Source organism: Aedes aegypti, chromosome 2, assembly GCF_002204515.2.
Source record: "Aedes aegypti strain LVP_AGWG chromosome 2, AaegL5.0 Primary Assembly, whole genome shotgun sequence".
Classification (NCBI taxonomy): Eukaryota; Metazoa; Arthropoda; class Insecta; order Diptera; family Culicidae; genus Aedes; species Aedes aegypti.
The window spans coordinates 43,953,672-43,972,764 of record NC_035108.1 but is presented as its reverse complement, the minus strand read 5'-3'; the positions used below and the strand labels follow the sequence as shown (position 1 = coordinate 43,972,764).

General features: G+C 35.9%; 1 protein-coding gene across 11 annotated transcripts in view; it reads left to right on the top strand.

The window, feature by feature from the left end:
• LOC5577064 (calmodulin-binding transcription activator 1) overlaps positions 1-19,093 on the top strand; it is a 616,782-nt gene that overhangs the window by 111,588 nt on the left and 486,101 nt on the right. For all 11 annotated transcript variants that reach the window (XM_021840664.1, XM_021840660.1, XM_021840663.1 and 8 more), the window contains exon 3: positions 5,700-5,876. In XM_021840664.1, the coding sequence (XP_021696356.1) occupies positions 5,837-5,876 (40 nt within the window). In that variant the 5' untranslated portion in view covers positions 5,700-5,836. The remainder of the gene's footprint in view (positions 1-5,699; positions 5,877-19,093) is intronic.

Below are 19,093 nucleotides of genomic sequence, written 5' to 3'. Positions count from 1 at the left end.
GTGTTTTATGCGAGGAAGGTCATCAATCTGACGAGTTTATGCACGGTGTTTAGCGGGTTTGATGTAATTAGTATGAATAAACGAGTTGTAACGTTAACTTCCATGCGATTTCTGGTTGTCTGGGCACTTCCTTTGTGAACTAACCTATTAATGACGAATTGCTTCAACTTTTACGATATTCTAAAAATAGAAAAACACTTTTAAAAATAATTCATTAAAAAAGAGTTAAAATTTACCTAAATTAAGTAGATGAAAAAAACGAATTTAGTACTTTACCATTTAATGCCACTAGAGTTTGTATCCTTTGAAAGATACGCGTATTTCGACCTCAACTTTAAGGCCGTCTTCAGTGTCGTGTTCTAGACTCGAGACGAGTTTTTGCTCTAAGTGTTATACGTTGCTAAATCTATATAAATAAAAATGGAGTGGTGTTTGTATGTCACGAAATGGCTTGCAAATGGGGCAAGGGATTTGAATAATTCTTTCACCGCCCCATTCTTCAAGAGCTCCGACGTGTTTGTGTGAAGAAAAAGTTTAGGAAAGTCTACAGAAAAGCCGAAAAACGGGAGAAAACTAAACTGACACTTTGTATGGGAGACAGCGCATTATTAATCAACAGCCTACTTGATGGCAAGACGAAGTTTGCCGGGACCACTAGTGTGTAATAATTTTGAAATAATCGTATCAATATTTGTTGTAATTTCATCACAGGCAGTATTTTTTTTTTTTTTTAATATTTGCTATTTGAACAACTTATTAGCTTATTTTATAAGAAACTCTGTTGCAAAAAAAACACCAATTGTTACAATTCTGCTTTGCTCTTCTAATCGGGATCGCTGCCTACCCAAAGTAGGAAGAGAAGTTCAACATCGGAAGAATGATAAACGGTCGTTACACAACGCGAGGGCAAGATGGGAGCCGCCGCCGCAAGAGTCAAGACGATGATGCAGAGAAGAAGAATTGTTTTTCCACCCTGGGCTGGCTTAGAGTGGTTTGAGTGGGCTGCTCGTCCTCAGCGTGACAGCCGCTGTGGAAAAATGGAGAAAAGATGAGTACCTCATGATAAATGAATTCTGAATTTGGGTTAAAACCGGGGTGGAAAGGAAATGTTTAACACGTCTTACATTAACACATTTCGAGACTGACATCGGCGGCCCCGAGCGGGAAGGATCGGACTTTTCTTGCAGCCTCCGACAAAGTGTTGCCACGAAGGTGGCACAAGATTTATGACTTCATGCAACAGATATCCCCGCAGTTCTGCAGCTTTCTGGGAAGTTTGAGGGAGGGCAGGTATTTAGCACATTCTTCACTTCATTGACATTTTGCTTTCGTCGGCAGGTGGCAGTAAACTCCGGTTGTAATGGAGCTTATTTAGCATATTCTCTGGGAGATTCGGGCAGGGTCGTTTCCAGTCTTGTCATGAAATTCGCTACTTTCATTACTGGGTCTCAAACATTTTGTTGTATATTAAACATTGTACATAGAATATTTTTAAAGTAAAATTGTATACGAATTGAAATCGAAATCGAACTTGGCGATTTGTGATGCTTGATTTGCAATTTTCCATATCCGTTTCTGATTATCTGATTTCTGTTGTGTTGGAATATATGATGAACGATTTCTGATTGAAGATTTACTATGAAAAAATCAAAATTTGGGTTCCGAAAAATGAAATCATAAATCGCAAATTAAAAACCGAAAATCTACAATTGAAAATTGAGTGTTCCAGATTGGAAATAATTGATCAGAAAACGGAAATCGATCGTCTAAAAATACACATTGGAAAATCAAAATTGGAAATATGGTGGATTGGAAAATTGTACATTGGAAATTGAAATTTAGAAATTTGAAATTAAAAATAATTCATTGGGAATAGATACAGAAATAGGAAATCATCAATTTTGAGTTGTAAATGGAAATTGAAAAAAGTAAGTGGAAATGTATAATCGGAAACTGATTTCTGATTTCTGATTTCTGATTTCTGATTTCTGCTTTCTGATTTCTGATTTCTGATTTCTGATTTCTGATTTCTGATTTCTGATTTCTGATTTCTGATTTCTGATTTCTGATTTCTGATTTCTGATTTCTGATTTCTGATTTCTGATTTCTGATTTCTGATTTCTGATTTCTGATTTCTGATTTCTGATTTCTGATTTCTGATTTCTGATTTCTGATTTCTGATTTCTGATTTGATTTCTGATTTTCTGATTTCTGATTTCTGATTTCTGATTTCTGATTTCTGATTTCTGATTTCTGATTTCTGATTTCTGATTTCTGATTTCTGATTTCTGATTTCTTTGATTTCTGATTTCTGATTTCTGATTTCTGATTTCTGATTTCTGATTTCTGATTTCTGATTTCTGATTTCTGATTTCTGATTTCTGATTCTGATTTCTGATTTCTGATTTCTGATTTCTGATTTCTGATTTCTGATTTCTGATTTCTGATTTCTGATTTCTGATTTCTGATTTCTGATTTCTGATTTCTGATTTCTGATTTCTGATTTCTGATTTCTGATTTCTGATTTCTGATTTCTGATTTCTGATTTCTGATTTCTGATTTCTGATTTCTGATTTCTGATTTCTGATTTCTGATTTCTGATTTCTGATTTCTGATTTCTGATTTCTGATTTCTGATTTCTGATTTCTGATTTCTGATTTCTGATTTCTGATTTCTGATTTCTGATTTCTGATTTCTGATTTCTGATTTCTGATTTCTGATTTCTGATTTCTGATTTCTGATTTCTGATTTCTGATTTCTGATTTCTGATTTCTGATTTCTGATTTCTGATTTCTGATTTCTGATTTCTGATTTCTGATTTCTGATTTCTGATTTCTGATTTCTGATTTCTGATTTCTGATTTCTGATTTCTGATTTCTGATTTCTGATTTCTGATTTCTGATTCTGATTTCTGATTTCTGATTTCTGATTTCTGATTTCTGATTTCTGATTTCTGATTTCTGATTTCTGATTTCTGATTTCTGATTTCTGATTTCTGATTTCTGATTTCTGATTTCTGATTTCTGATTTCTGATTTCTGATTTCTGATTTCTGATTTCTGATTTCTGATTTCTGATTTCTGATTTCTGATTTCTGATTTCTGATTTCTGATTTCTGATTTCTGATTTCTATTTTCTGATTTTTTGATTTTTGATTTTTGATTTCTGATTTCTGATTTCTGATTTCTGATTTCTGATTTCTGATTTCTGATTTCTGATTTCTGATTTCTGATTTCTGATTTCTGATTTCTGATTTCTGATTTCTGATTTCTGATTTCTAATTCTGATTTCTGATTTCTGATTTCTGATTTCTGATTTCTGATTTCTGATTTCTGATTTCTGATTTCGGATTTCGGATTTCGGATTTCGGATTTCGGATTTCGGATTTCGGATTTCGGATTTCGGATTTCGGATTTCGGATTTCGGATTTCGGATTTCGGATTTCGGATTTCGGATTTCGGATTTCGGATTTCGGATTTCGGATTTCGGATTTCGGATTTCGGATTTCGGATTTCGGATTTCGGATTTCGGATTTCGGATTTCGGATTTCGGATTTCGGATTTCGGATTTCGGATTTCGGATTTCGGATTTCGGATTTCGGATTTCGGATTTCGGATTTCGGATTTCGGATTTCGGATTTCGGATTTCGGATTTCGGATTCGGATTTCGGATTTCGGATTTCGGATGATTTCGGATTTCGGATTTCGGATTTCGGATTTCGGATTTCGGATTTCGGATTTCGGATTTCGGATTTCGGATTTCGGATTTCGGATTTCGGATTTCGGATTTCGGATTTCGGATTTCGGATTTCGGATTTCGGATTTCGGTCGGATTTCGGATTTCGGATTTCGGATTTCGGATTTCGGATTTCGGATTTCGGATTTCGGATTTCGGATTTCGGATTTCGGATTTCGGATTTCGGATTCGGTTCGGATTTCGGATTTCGGATTTCGGATTTCGGATTTCGGATTTCGGATTTCGGATTTCGGATTTCGGATTTCGGATTTCGGATTTCGGATTTCGGATTTCGGATTTCGGATTTCGGATTTCGGATTTCGGATTTCGGATTTCGGATTTCGGATTTCGGATTTCGGATTTCGGATTTCGGATTTCGGATTTCGGATTTCGGATTTCGGATTTCGGATTTCGGATTTCGGATTTCGGATTTCGGATTTCGGATTTCGGATTTCGGATTTCGGATTTCGGATTTCGGATTTCGGATTTCGGATTTCGGATTTCGGATTTCGGATTTCGGATTTCGGATTTCGGATTTCGGATTTCGGATTTCGGATTTCGGATTTCGGATTTCGGATTTCGGATTTCTGATTTCTGATTTCGGATTTCGATTTCGGATTTCGGATTTCGGATTTCGGATTTCTGATTTCTGATTTCTGATTTCTGATTTCTGATTTCTGATTTCTGATTTCTGATTTCTGATTTCTGGATTTTGATTTTCTGATTTCTGATTTTCTGATTTCTGATTTCTGATTTCTGATTTCTGATTTCTGATTTCTGATTTCGGATTTCGGATTTCGGATTTCGGATTTCGGATTTCGGATTTCGGATTTCGGATTTCGGATTTCGGATTTCGGATTTCGGATTTCGGATTTCGGATTTCGGATTTCGGATTTCGGATTTCGGATTTCGGATTTCGGATTTCGGATTTCGGATTTCGGATTTCGGATTTCGGATTTCGGATTTCGGATTTCGGATTTCGGATTTCGGATTTCGGATTTCGGATTTCGGATTTCGGATTTCGGATTTCGGATTTCGGATTTCGGATTTCGGATTTCGGATTTCGGATTTCGGATTTCGGATTTCGGATTTCGGATTTCGGATTTCGGATTTCGGATTTCGGATTTCGGATTTCGGATTTCGGATTTCGGATTTCGGATTTCGGATTTCGGATTTCGGATTTCGGATTTCGGATTTCGGATTTCGGATTTCGGATTTCGGATTTCGGATTTCGGATTTCGGATTTCGGATTTCGGATTTCGGATTTCGGATTTCGGATTTCGGATTTCGGATTTCGGATTTCGGATTTCGGATTTCGGATTTCGGATTTCGGATTTCGGATTTCGGATTTCGGATTTCGGATTTCTGATTTCTGATTTCCAATTTCTGTATCTGATTTCTGAGATCTGATCTCTCCGAATTTAAATCTGATCCGGTTCTGTTCTCCAACGTAACCCCAAATGCAAATCTGTGCACTGCATCTTGTTTGGGAATTGCTCATATTCACCTCCCGTCAAAGCGTTCCATCAATCTTAGTCCGTGTTGACGACAATGCATGACGTGAAAATTTCCTTCTTCACAGCGTGCACTTTCTCTAGAAGACCATGCTCGTATCGCATACAAATAAATCTCTGCCAAGTAGCTCAACTGCCGCCTAGGCTGGGCAAAAAACTTTTTTAATTCCACTTTTGAATATTAACATTATAAACTGGAGCTGTAAAACTTAATCAGTGACTCTAGATCTGACAGGGCTTCCACTCCTAGCGCATTTCCACTGGTAAGGAGGATTTTGATTACGAGCTACAGCTTCTATAGTTTTCCATTTTTTCGGAAAACTTTTGCTCGCATGGCGTGGCGAAAGCCTAAGAAACGATAATTTAGATTTCACACTGTAGAACTGTAGTGCCACGCTGGTGTAAAGATGTTTCATTTATTTCCATTTGTTCTCGACTTTCGCTCTTGCAGGAGGACCAACCAAGCCGTTGCACTAGCTCTTGGAGGAAACAGCTTCATCCGAGGTTTAAAAAGGGATCCGAGAATGGTGACGGCAGCAGCAGCAGTTCACCACCGTATGCAATAGATTGTTCCTGGACGTCAGGGCAATGACGTCACAAGCCGTGTACTGCCTCAGCCTGCAGATACGTAAGTAGCTTTGATTTTATGAAAAATTACATTCTCTGAAGTACAATTTCAATTATCGTAAAACAATTTTGACTCAGCAATTAAATGTTGAAATCGATCTCATAATTGACTGAAAATTCACGCTCATATTTTTAATTAGCTTCCAACGAAAACTCCATCTCATCACGATGACTAGATACGAGCAACTTTTCGCTAGAACACTAACCGACATAGTTCGAAACTATCTGCGCTGAAGAGAAAGTTCGGCCCGAAATGAGGTACATTTATTAGACTCGGAATCCAGCTAGGTCTTCCCTCCGGAAACTGGAGCAGGCAATGATGATGCCATTCGTATACCACACCACAGCTCGAAAGTAAGCCATTGCTGCCCGCTCCCTTGTCTCTGTTATTGGGCTCCCTCAAACGGTCGGAACGGAAAAAGACGAAAAGTAAACCGTTTTCAATATCATTTCCATTTTCATAAGCTCTATTAGATTAGGGCATTAATGAGAGTCAATTGATTTTTGCCGCTTTCTACACTTTTCCGACCGCAAGGAAAACTGGAGGCGATGATGTTCTATCATTAATATTGTAAGCAAGAGTGTCTTTCCCCTTTCTTGGAACGTAATTGAGCGAGTGAATCAACAAAAATGTGATAATTGACTTAATCGTCATGGCTGTTTTCTAGTAGAAGAAAAGGGGAGAAACTGTAGAACGAACGAACGAACGAACGACAATGTCGTTTGACAATTTGCCGTCACATTGAGCTTGCGATTCCGGAGGTGGTACTCAATTTCAGGAATTAGGAATTAATATATATTTCCTGAGAAAGCTCATTGAATTACATGAGTCTCCTGGATTGCGGGGTGATGCATGGCCACTTTTACTGCTCAAATACTCTAGTCTAGACTCTATATATATCGACGCCGATGCTTTCCTTGGGTCCGAAAATGACAGCCGGGAGAGTGACAGACGGGGTTGTGCATGAGCGTAGTCGGGATTTTCATCAGGGGTGGCAATCGACCTCATACGCGAGAATCACGTAAAAGAGATCGTTATACACAACCTATGAACCAATTTTGCATGGAACGTTTAATTGTGGAGTACATTCTTACCTTTCACAGTGAGCAATGTGGAAATGCGTCTTGGTTCTATTTGTTGCATGAGTAACGGGTTCAGTAGACGGCTAGAAAAAAATCCACATTGGAAATGTCCAAAGATTCGATTTATAGAAGTCCTGACATGGGATATTACGATTCCCTAAATTGATTCCACCAGCATATCCTCCTTATTGACTCCTGATTATTTTCAGGCATCCCGCATCAAGAAGATCCACCAGAAACTCTTCAATAATGTTAAGCAAATATTTGCTTTAAATTCAAAACGTTCTACTAATGATTCTAATTTTTCAATGACGCCGTTTAATATTCGAAAATTGCACTCAATTGCTGCTCTTAATTGTGTCATAGTTACTACATCTTCTTCTTCTTCTTCTTCTTCTTCTTGGCATTAACGTCCCCACTGGGACAGAGCCGTCTTCTCAGCTTAGTATTCTTATGAGCACTTCCACAGTTATTTACTGAGAGCAAAGTTACCATTTTCGCATTCGTATATCGTGTGGCAGGTACGATGATACTATATGCACTGGGAAGTCAAGGAAATTTCCATTACGGGAAGATCCTGGACCGACCGGGAATCGAACCCAGAACCCAGTTTTGTGTAGGGGATTAGTTGCACCTCCAAATGCATTCACAAATATTCAAATACCTGTGGACAATCTGGATAGACTGTGGACAATCTGGATTAGGATTCTTAGCCGAAGCAGCGTAGGATTCTGATCAAAATTCTCTCAGGATTCTCTTAAGTATTATCTCGGAATTTTCATCAGTAAAATTCATCCAAAATTGTAGGATGCTCATCATAATCTTCTCAGGATTCTCATCAGAATTCTATCATCATTCTCATCAGAATCTCCTCAAAATGCTCATCAGAATCCTTCCAAAGTTTCATCAGAATCCTCTCACGATTCTCATCTGAACCCTTTCAGGATTACTTCAGCATCGTTATCAATCTCTCATCAGAATCGTTTCAGGATTCCAGGATACTTATCAGAATCGTTTCAGGATTTTCGTAAAAATCTCATAAGGATTCTCGTTATAATCTCATCAGGATTCTCATTAAAATCTCATCAGGATATGAATTATCTCATGATATTAAACAAAACCATTCCATATTTTTCCTCAGAAAACTTCCATGGTTCTCATTTCAGGTTTTTTTTTAATAACTTTAATAAGTTCTTTCAGGTTTCTCGAATACTTTCAAAACTATCATCAGAATCCTCTCACGATTCTCATCAGATTCCTTTTAGAATTTCATCAGCATCGATGCCGACTTTTCATCAGAGTAGTTCCAGTAATTTTATCAGAATCATTCTAGGATTCTAATCAGAATCCTTCCAGAATGCTTATCAGATTCCTTCCAGGATGTTTATCAGAATCATTTCAGGGTTTTCGTTAGAATCTCATAAGGATTCTCAACAAAACCACATCAGGATTCTCATATGAATCCTCTCATAATTTTCATCAAAACTATTTTTTTAAACGATTTTCCAGAACGAAAGAACTGTAACAATTGAGTCCCTGAGGAAGGTCCCAAACGGACCGAAACGTTGGACAATATAAAATAACAGTTTTTTATTTGGCAAGACTGAAAAGCCAATCTATCATCAACATCGTGAACTACAGTCGAACTACCAACGATATTTCATTGATCATTGAAAACAAAGTCGAACTCTCAGCAGAAAATTTACTCAAGTTCCTCATCACAATCTTCCCAGAATCCCATCAGAATACTTTCAAAGTTCTCATCAGACCTCTCACGAGTCTCATCAGAATCTTTTCAGCATTTCATCAGAATCGATGCCAATTTTTTTTCTTCAAAATGCTTCCGTGGTTCTTATTTCAGGATTCTCATTGAAATTCTCTCAGGTTTCTTATCAGAATCTTCCCAGGATTCTCATCAGAATACTTTCAAAGTTCTCAACAGAATCCTTTCACGATTCTCTTCAAAATCCTTTGGGCATTGCATAACCATCGATGCCGGATTCTTATCAAAATCGTTCCAGGAATCTTATCAGAATCGTTCCAGGATTCTCAACAAAATCCTTCCAGTATACTCGTCAGAATCCTTCCAGGATACTAATCGAAATCGTTTCAGAATTCTCATCAAAATCTCATTAGGTTTCTCATCAAAATCTCAAAAGAGTTCTCATGTGAATCCTTTCCTTAAAATACTACCTGTTTTATATGAAAATGCTTTATGAGAAACGTCAGCATGCCAGTAATCTTTATGCAAAATGTGCCACTCCCGAGAAGGAATACTTGAAACAATATTTAGGTGAAATTTCTAAACTCACTCCAATTTTCTAAACCACTCTGATGTATCCACTAATTTCTTGAGGAATCTCTGCCAAAGGCAAATTCCTAATCGAATCCATGAAAAAATCCTGGGATGATTCCTTCAATAACCTCATCAGTTTTTGCTGGCATTTCTCAGAATAATCAAATGTGGAAGAATTCTAGAAAGAAAATTAGTTGAATTTCTGGAAGATCCTTCAGAAGAGCTCTCAGAGGTATCCTTGATTTTTTTTATTTGTCATTTTCAATATTTTTTTCTTTGCATATCTTTAAAAGTTTTCAGAGAATATTTTGGTAAACAAATTAATGGAGGGATCCTTGAAGGAGTCTATGTTATTGTCCATGGTAGAATCTAGAATCTCGAGAGAGCTATAAAAAGACATTTCTGAGGAAATAACTAGAGAAATTAGAGATGGTATCGGAAGATGAATTCCACGTCAAATCGGTCATTCACAGAATTCGACCAGCTACGATTTGCAGTTAATTTTGCATTTTGCAATTTTTCTGTATGGTAGAATAAGTGTTATCTATGAGTAAATCGAAAATTTTGACTCAAGTATAACTTTTGAAAATGGCCTATGAGGTTTAAGATTCAATGTATTAAAACTACTCCCAAAACTGGTGGTTTTAGAAAACATTTTGAATTTCAAATGGTTCTTAGAGAAGTTGTAGTAAGACGTTTGGACTATAAGAAAAAATATATACCGTATTTTTTTTTAAATTCGCGAATAACTAATTGTTATGACCTATTTTAATATTTAATTATTAAATTTTCGCATTAAACTAGTAAGTAGTCAAGTAACTCGAAAATTGCTGCTTTCTAGTTAAGTTATCATAATAGCCATTAAGGTTTGGAATAACAATAAGATGCTTGTTCTATCATCAAAACGTATTCATTTTTCCATAAAAACTCTAGTTTTGAAAATCTACCAAAATATGTTCTTAGAAAAACGTTTTCATTTTATGGTAAAAATGGTGTTTTTGTGTAATATAAAATCTATATTTTGTATTTGAATTTTTAATGATGCACAATAAAATACTTTTCCAGTGTTTGTTGTTTTCTTGTAATCCAAACGGTTCACTACACTTCACCATAGAGCATTTTTCTCTAAAATCCAAAGTTTCGAAACTACAAACTCATAGGCCATTTTCAAGAGTTGTTCTTGAGTTACAATGATGGAATCATCTATGGACAACATTTATTCTACGATACTCGACACATGTGTAGAATTGCAATCAAATCGAAGATTTTCGAGCAAAATGTTTAATATTTTCGACTCATTCTCGATAGACTTCGTCAGAAGAATAAAATTGATGTATGTTAAAAAAAAAAGAAAATAAATTTTAAAACTCCTCGCGTGAAATTCCTGACCAAAACGCATAAAGAATTTTTGCAAAATAATATGCGAATACCTTAAGGAATCCTCATTGATTTTTAAGTACATTCTTTGCTAGGATTTCCAAACTAATTCATAAAGCATTTCCTGTTTCGATGAAAGTTATTTCAGGGTGAAATAGATAAATTATTTCATATTTACTACTGTTCCCGGAAAACTGCGTCTTGCCATCAAGTAGGCTGTAATATCCCATACAAAATTATATATTAGTCTTCTTCCGTTTTCCCGATTACTCCGGAGACTTTCCCAAATTTTTTTTTTCACACGATCACGGCGCAAAAACTTACGTTAATCCGTTTTCAAGCCATCTTGTGACATACAAACACCACTCCATTTTTATTTATGTCTTGAAAGATTTTTTTTGTGAAATGTACATATGTCGAGATTCAAAAGAAAATTCAAACTTTTGGAAACAATTTTTGAAACATTTCTTTGAATAGTAGTTTACGTTTTAGAATCGAATACCGTAACGAGTTGCGTACAACACTTTTTTTTTTGCAATTTCGTGGAAGACCACTTGAGGGTATCATATATCATATCTAAATGCATTTAGTATTATTTTGCAATTTCTGACGCAACTCCAAACAGCAGCATAATGCAAAAGCGTTGCATAATAGTCAATATGCAACTGATTTAAGTTGCGTAATGGCTTTTACGAGACTGCATAATTAATTGCAGTAAAGTAGGCCGTTTCATGGCAGATTGGCGTGATGCAAAATAGTTATTTATGCAACAAGTTGCAAAATGATGATTTTTTCAGCACGAGTCGTACATTTATCCAACGAGACTCTCTGAGTTGGATAATTACGACGAGGGCTGAAAAATCAAGTTGTGCACGAGTTGCATACAACATTTTTAGCAATTAAAAAAAAAGGCCGTTGAAGCTGAATTGATTTTTTTTGAGAATCTATAAAATTCACATAGGCATCTTTGTGTTGTAGCAACTCAGTATTTATCAATCCGGTAAGCTGTAGAATGACTGTCACAAATTTTCACACTTCCATTGCTGATTCTACTTTCAAAGACATACACGATGAGACGCCGCTAGCAATTTTATACCATATGGCAAGCTATTCATGTACTGAATTGTATACAAATAAGTATACACGAACCGCCCCATAACATTTTGATAATGAGCTCACAAATTCTTCTGCCACCTCTTAGTCCACAAGACTCAGAATCCTTAAGGTCAACTTAATCATTGAGTTCAGTTTAGTTCACTAAGTCATTGAAAAATTCAGAGTAATTCAATAAAAGTACTTAAGTAAAAGCGCGGTAAATACGAGGAACAATGTCTTTGGCTAAGTTTTCCTTACAATATTTCACATCTTTCCATTAAACGTAATTCCATTACAATATTTCACATTTTTCCATTAAATTGATACTAACTTTTGATTATTTATAATAAGAATGCATCATGGTTTTCAAAAATTCAATAAATTAGTATGCCAAATTTTCGTACAAAACACACCCTGAGAGATCTGCAGTAAATATAAAACTAATGGGTATTATGCAATTTTTCTGAACAGGAATGTTAGTCACAAAAATTGGACTCTTTTCATAAATCTCATAAACCACCTCTGAACGTTACTTCGCAGAGTTTCCCCATAGAATTATTTTTTGATAATATATTTATCTAGCATTTAAAGGTTAAGCCCAGAAAGTTCTTCCAAGAACAATTAGTCGAAAGATCACTGGAATGATTATTAAAGTAGTTCCTCGATGAATTCAAAGAAAAAAAAAATTCTAATGAATAACGGAACTGTCACTTATAACATTTTTTGACGCATTATTTAAATCATTCCTTGATGAATTTATTTTTAAATAACTTGACAGATATCCTTGGCATATACCCTTACAAAATACATTGTGGAACATTGGCAAACCGTTCTTATGATTTCTGGTAAAATCTATGGCAGAAGTCTTATTAAAAAAATTCTTTAAGAAGTCTATCATCATTTTTTTTTTATTTATGTGGGTGCTGAAGATAATCTTTGAAAATCCAAATACAAGTGCAGTCAACTCTCCCTTACTCGATATTTTCTATCTCGATATCGAGTTAGGGAGCCATAGTTAAAGTTACTTCTGATAGATAGCCCCTTGGATCGCATTACTACTGAACTTTTATTCTATAACTCGATACCTTCCTAACTTTATGGTCCCTTCAATTTCGAGTTAAAGAGAGTTGATTGGATTAGCGATTTTTTCCCTCGGCTTAGGTTACAACAACTCTGGAATTTATGAATGATTACTGGGAAGTTCTTTAGCAGAAGTCTGAATCTTTAGTTGGACATAAAGAATTATCAAAAAAGTTCATCATGACCAAATTTCATATACCTTAATTTGAAATTTCTGAAAAATTCAATTGGAATAAAGTTTGTTCCACTCAGGCATGCTAAAAAGTCACTCGATTGTTGCGTTCTACTCGCTTACTTCCAAACACAGTCAAGAGCGAGGTTGCCGTTTCTCCTACCAAGCGGAGTGTTTCAATTTTCAATGTACTTTCTACTTCTTCGCCGAGCGACAAGTAAGACAAAAACGGCAACAGAATGATTCACTACCGACTCCGTGTGCCGAAGGCATCCGATTGCAGTAGCGAATGATTATTTACATTCCGATTGCGCTGTAGTGGCATTCGCATTTGAGTGCTGATGAGCGCTCATTGAAAGGAAATACACCCGGCGAAATGATTCAGTGAACGCGAAATCCGTACATTCAGTTGCATGTATTCAGGGACGGAATTCTGAACACGTTCCTACGTGTCAAGAGCGAATCGGTTCTCTCTCCGCTCCATGAGTCTCTTGATTTTCGGGTTATCTCAATCGTTTGCGATTCGTCGGGAATGCGCTCACCCCAGTAGCGTTCGGCTCTCACTGAACTTTCGGTGGCAGCAGATACTTTGCTATTTTTTATCGGTAGCGTTCGGGTGAGTGAGTAAATTTTCCCATGCTTGGTTCTACTTTGAAGTTTGCCAGCTTCTTTTTAATTGCTGTTGTGCCTCAAGTCATCATATCGAGAAACTTATTACAGTTTTTTAATCCAAATGAATTGTTTATTCAGTATTAAAAATTTCACGAAGATTCATACATATTTGCGAAACTTATCGAAGATGAATCGCGAAAGATGTTAGATAATCCAGCACAAGCTGGATGATGAAAACCCATTACAGTCGGGAGATATGATCGCAACAATTCCTAAATTTTCATATTCAGAATCAATAATTTTGCCTTATAAAATGTAAGGTGGATGCATCAGGTAAGTTCAAATAGGTTTTTGCAGGTAAAAACTCTTGCCAGTGATTTGGCAAGCTATCTGCGATAATGTAAGAAAAACATCACAGGTTGCAACAAAAATCACAGGAGCAACAAGATGGACAAACGTTCAAAGAAAAGTGTCGATAGAATAAAATTAGTAAAGTTCTGACTCTACTTAGCCAGCTGATATTACTGTCCTGATTTCGTATGATGGTATGGTGTGTGTATGGTAGAAGCACAATAATATCGATTTGAGTGAAAACAGTATCAATCCATCAGTTGACCATATAACCAACTGATCTAAAAGTTTCTGGCGATTATCAACCGTAATTTTAGGATATAATCTGAGATAATAGAAACGCAATCCTGTTAACAATGGTACTGTACAAGAATTTTTGGATGAAATTTAACTAAAAAGCTAAGAAGAAGTTTATCTTATATTTTTTCCTTGAAGTTCAATATAAATGCTACAAAATTATGCGCTAATAATTTTTATACCTTCTATTGCTCCTGGATAAATCACTCGTTTCAAATTCAACGTGGATCAGATTTTATTAACCTTTGTAGCAAACTAGTCGACCGGCAGTCATAATGGGTGTACTTGCTACGCCATTGGGGTTGTATAACACTGCGGAACACGTTTTTGTCTCCAGCATCAAAATACCTCTATTTACTCAATTAAGGATTGCTGAATTCATTGCCGTTTACAGAAATGTCATAGCACGTCTAGTTTTTGAGATATTGGTTGTTGAAAATGCAAAAATTGACTATTTCAGCCAACTTGCATGCAAGTTTTCCAGCTTGTAAGGCAATTCACTTGCTTAATTTGTCACAGAATTCAAACTTTATGTGTATAACAATACTTATCATCAAAGTTTATAATATTTTTGATGCGGAAAAGTTATTTTTTGATGGTTTAGAAAAGTATTGTATTTTGCCATATAAGAGAAATGAAGAATTTTGTATGGAGACTGCAAGCATGTTGAAACAGATCGGTTTGATTTAAATTTAATCGTGAAATTTCAACCAAAATATATTTAAAACGAAAGTTTAAGTCCTCTTTTGCATGCTTAGTGGATAAGATCACAAAAAAGTTTGATAAAATATGCTTCATATTTTAGGTTAACATCAATAAAACCAATGTTTTATACAACTTTGATGACCTGCAGCCAAAAATTGTGACGTGCTGGGAAATTTCTGAGAACGGCATCAGATTCAGCAACCCTAAATCTACTAGAGACACATATTTTGATCCTTGAGACACGCAAAAATGTCATTTTTGTTGCGCTGTGTAATCCATTCGGATGTGGGCTCAGTGTGAGGTGTGGGTGTGAGATTCGAAGACGATTTGCTTCCTTTTGTTCTTCAGTTTTACTTCCTTCCGTCGTCGTCTTGGATAGGAAATTCCGGGTGGAAAAGTGCAATAAAACCCCAAGAAGCCTTCGGTCTACCGTCGGTACATGTGTTGTACTAGGCACTAGGTAGATATAGCGCTTAACTATGAAACCCAGTCAAGCCAAGATTACAGCCCCTGGAAGATTTTCCGGAGAACAAAAGCCGAGCGGAGAGAGCACAGACATACACATTCACATACGGAAATGTCCCATTTTAGTGCTCATAAAAGAAGTTAATTTTCTCAAGTGTTGGATGATAAAACTATCAGTAAATCACTTCCACTTTTATGCTCTTGAGCTCGGCACTATCTACAGTGAATGGGTGAAAGGCGTCTTCTATCGGTGAGAAGATCGTCGAAGTCACGTCGAGGTCGATATGTACGGTGCGCTACTCAGACAGGAGCCAATGTGTCTTTCGCTGTCGGTATATCATTCAGTGCAACCTCTTCAATTTATTCTACAATGATATCGATTTATTCGAAAATGATTGTTTTTGACATTTAAACAGAAAGGACATTGATGTCATGCTTTTCAAGTTTTTTTGTTATCCCTCTATCTCTATTACATACATGGCGTTAATTTATGTCTTAAACTGTCAGGAGCTTCTGATGAAGAGTTTAGAAACAGGTTTCGATTGGTATTCTGTTTATTAAAATTTTCCTACATATCTTCCCGACGAAACGAGATATTCGGTATCCCGCCTTGGGACGTCTTTAGTAAATTTATTGTAAAACCTGTGATCTTTGGTGGGATTTTGTTTAAGTTTTGTGATATCGGAACAATCTTGGGAGATTCTTCGTAAAATGCAAATTTGTACCGAAACCGTTTACTGATTTCTTTTTGGGTTCTATGCTTATTTTTCCTTTAACATAGCGTTTACAAAAGAAGTTACTCCCTTTTGAAATGATGTTGTCGTATTTTTTTAATTAGTGGAATTCTTTCTGGTTGGCAATATCACTTCCGATCTTCTAGTGCAGACTACTTGTTTTTCGGCAAATCGTTGAAAAGATTCTCAATGAAATCCTAAGATTATGGGCATTATTTTCTCAAAATTGATTGTGGTAAAGGTCCACGGACAATCTAATAATGTTTTTCGGTAAACTACTTGATGCTTCAATTTTTCTCTTTCAAAAATATCGAACCCTTTGAGCAACAGCTGTTTGTGCGTTCGTCACCATCAAGTTTTAAACAAGTAAAAGGCTTTACAACCTATTTTTTTTCAGAAGATATCTGAATCCAATAGATTGCACGCTCCATTAATCTACGCTTCTGTTGTTCCTCTCAACTCCCGTTGACACTACTGATCACGATAACAGCTCCACTTTCACGTCAGGAATTTTTAATCCTCTCAACTTATCGCCGTGCAGCAATCGCAACCGGAGGATTATTCCTTTTTTTTGCATCCCGAGCTGATGATAGGTACTTGTTGTTTGTTCTGTGTACTCATTGCTCCGTGGATGTCGTAAGTCCTCCGTAAAGCCAACAATAAAAATTATTGTCGCGAAATTAAATTTTATCTTTCACATTTCACCACCCCGCTTTTCACGAATGTGAACGCCGAAAAGAAAGGGAACAATAAAAGTTAAAGTCAAGCCAACACTGGGAGGACCAAATGAATGCACGTATGTATCCGAAATGTTCCAAACTGTGGGTTCAACAAAGCTAGAATCCATTGTGACTTGGAGGGCGTCTGCAGTTTCGAACACTTTTCCGGATCACACGCCCATAGTTTTCCGCGCTCGTATGTGGATACCGGTCCAAGAAAAAACATGGAAAAGAACGATAACTTGAAACGCGCGCGTAGGAAAACAGCGGGATCCCAATCTGTTCTTTGAACGGAAAGCACGGTGTGGCTGAATTCGATATCAACGAAAAATTAAAAGACCATTAATTCTGCACCCACCACTCGAAACATGTGGCATCTTTGCATCTTATTCATATAAGTTTATAAAATGTTTTGATAAGTTTATTTTTCAAGCAAGATTACTAGAATATACTGGAAGCTTATGGTTAGAGCCTTTGAATCCGGTCAAAGGTTAAAGTCTAAAGCCGGTGCGAAGTTTTTTTTTCATTAATACTTCCGTATTTACTGAGAAGAGACCTAAACTGTCCAAAAACCATTACTGTTCCATATGCAAACATTCAGAAATTTGCGCTCAAAGGTTGAAGTTTGTTTTTTCATACAAATGTTAATAATTTTCTAGTACATTTCTACATTACCTAATCATTCAGCACTACGCTACAGAAAACTCATTTCGCTTCTATTGATCATCAAAAAATATTAAATTGAACTCATTTCACATTTTGCAAGTTGATATACAGACTGTTATGCCTTTATTTTTCAATAGGAGATAGCATCAACTTCATAATTTTCTACAATTTTTCAAACAAATTGTTTTAAGTGTAACATGCGTAGTAAGGGTCCGTCTATTAATTACGTAAGGGTTTATTGGGGGAGGAAGGTGTTTGAGATTGTTTACGTATCATATAATTAATTTTGCATACAAAAATCTTATCGTGGGGGAGGGGGTCGAAAGATTCCCAAAAATGTCTTTCGTAATTAATGGACAACTTAAGTATTTATTGAAATTCATGTTTTAGTGCTGCGATGAAAAAATATGTTAGTTCGAAAATTCAGTTATGCTTTCACGGGCAGTAAAGTTTAGTTGATGTTTCATGGACATAAGCATGATAAGCACATTACAAGTGGTATTTTGATCCTGGTTTATGCCGTTGTGATTGTTAGACCTGTCCACTTTAAGAAAATTCAGATTCATATCAAATTATGAATTTATTTATCAAAACATATATTTTCTTCAACAATTGACCAATTTGGTAAAGCTTTAGAGGTGTAGCAAATCAATTTTCTGATTTTTTAGACACAAAATGCATTCCTGAAACTCTAAAATCATTTTAAAAATTATTCAAAAATACATCTAGCACTTTGTTTAAACGATAATTTATCGCTTTGCCGAAAACACTAAGTTATCTATTCTTTATCTACGGTTAAAGGATAGTTAGTCAGGAAATATCGAAAAATGTATTCCTTTTTGCAATATAAATTTCAAACGATGAATAAAATCGTTAATTGGTTTAACTATTTCTATCTTTGGCTATTTACAAGTCTTCTAAGCATTATACAATTATAATTCAACTTGTGATTGTATCTTTAAATTCTATAGATGGTAGAGTTAAAAGCATATGTTGATTAAAACATTTTGAAAAAAATGAAAATTCACTTTAATTTTAGTTCTCCGTCAAAATGTCATGTCACTCGGATCTTTTCCCCCCGAAAAGTGGTGACGAGAAAGAAGAATGAACAGTCAGAAGAAGGAAATATTCTGTCATTCTCGGCTATACACATGTTGGCAAAAATGCGGAGAATGGTAAAATTCGAAAGAATCGCCAATTAAATGAAGAAGGGTGCATATTAGATGGTCAGTTCGTTCACCACCCTGAAATGTATAAAGTTAAGACAATTATGAGTGCTAAAAACTTTTCGGGGAAGAGGGCTAGTCGGGAAAACGGGATATTCGGGGAACTGGTATTCGACTGGAAACGACATTCAGGGAATCGACATTCGAGGAAAACTAGCACAACCCATCAAAGTAACTGCAGTAATCTATTTCTCTTTTCGCTGATAATTTGAGCAGATCAATGTCCCTTTTGTTAGTTGGAAACAAAAAAAAAAATACTTAAAAAATATAGCCTATGCATAAAAGATGGAGAAATTTATTGAAATTTAAATCAACAGTTTTCATACCTATAATTATGGTT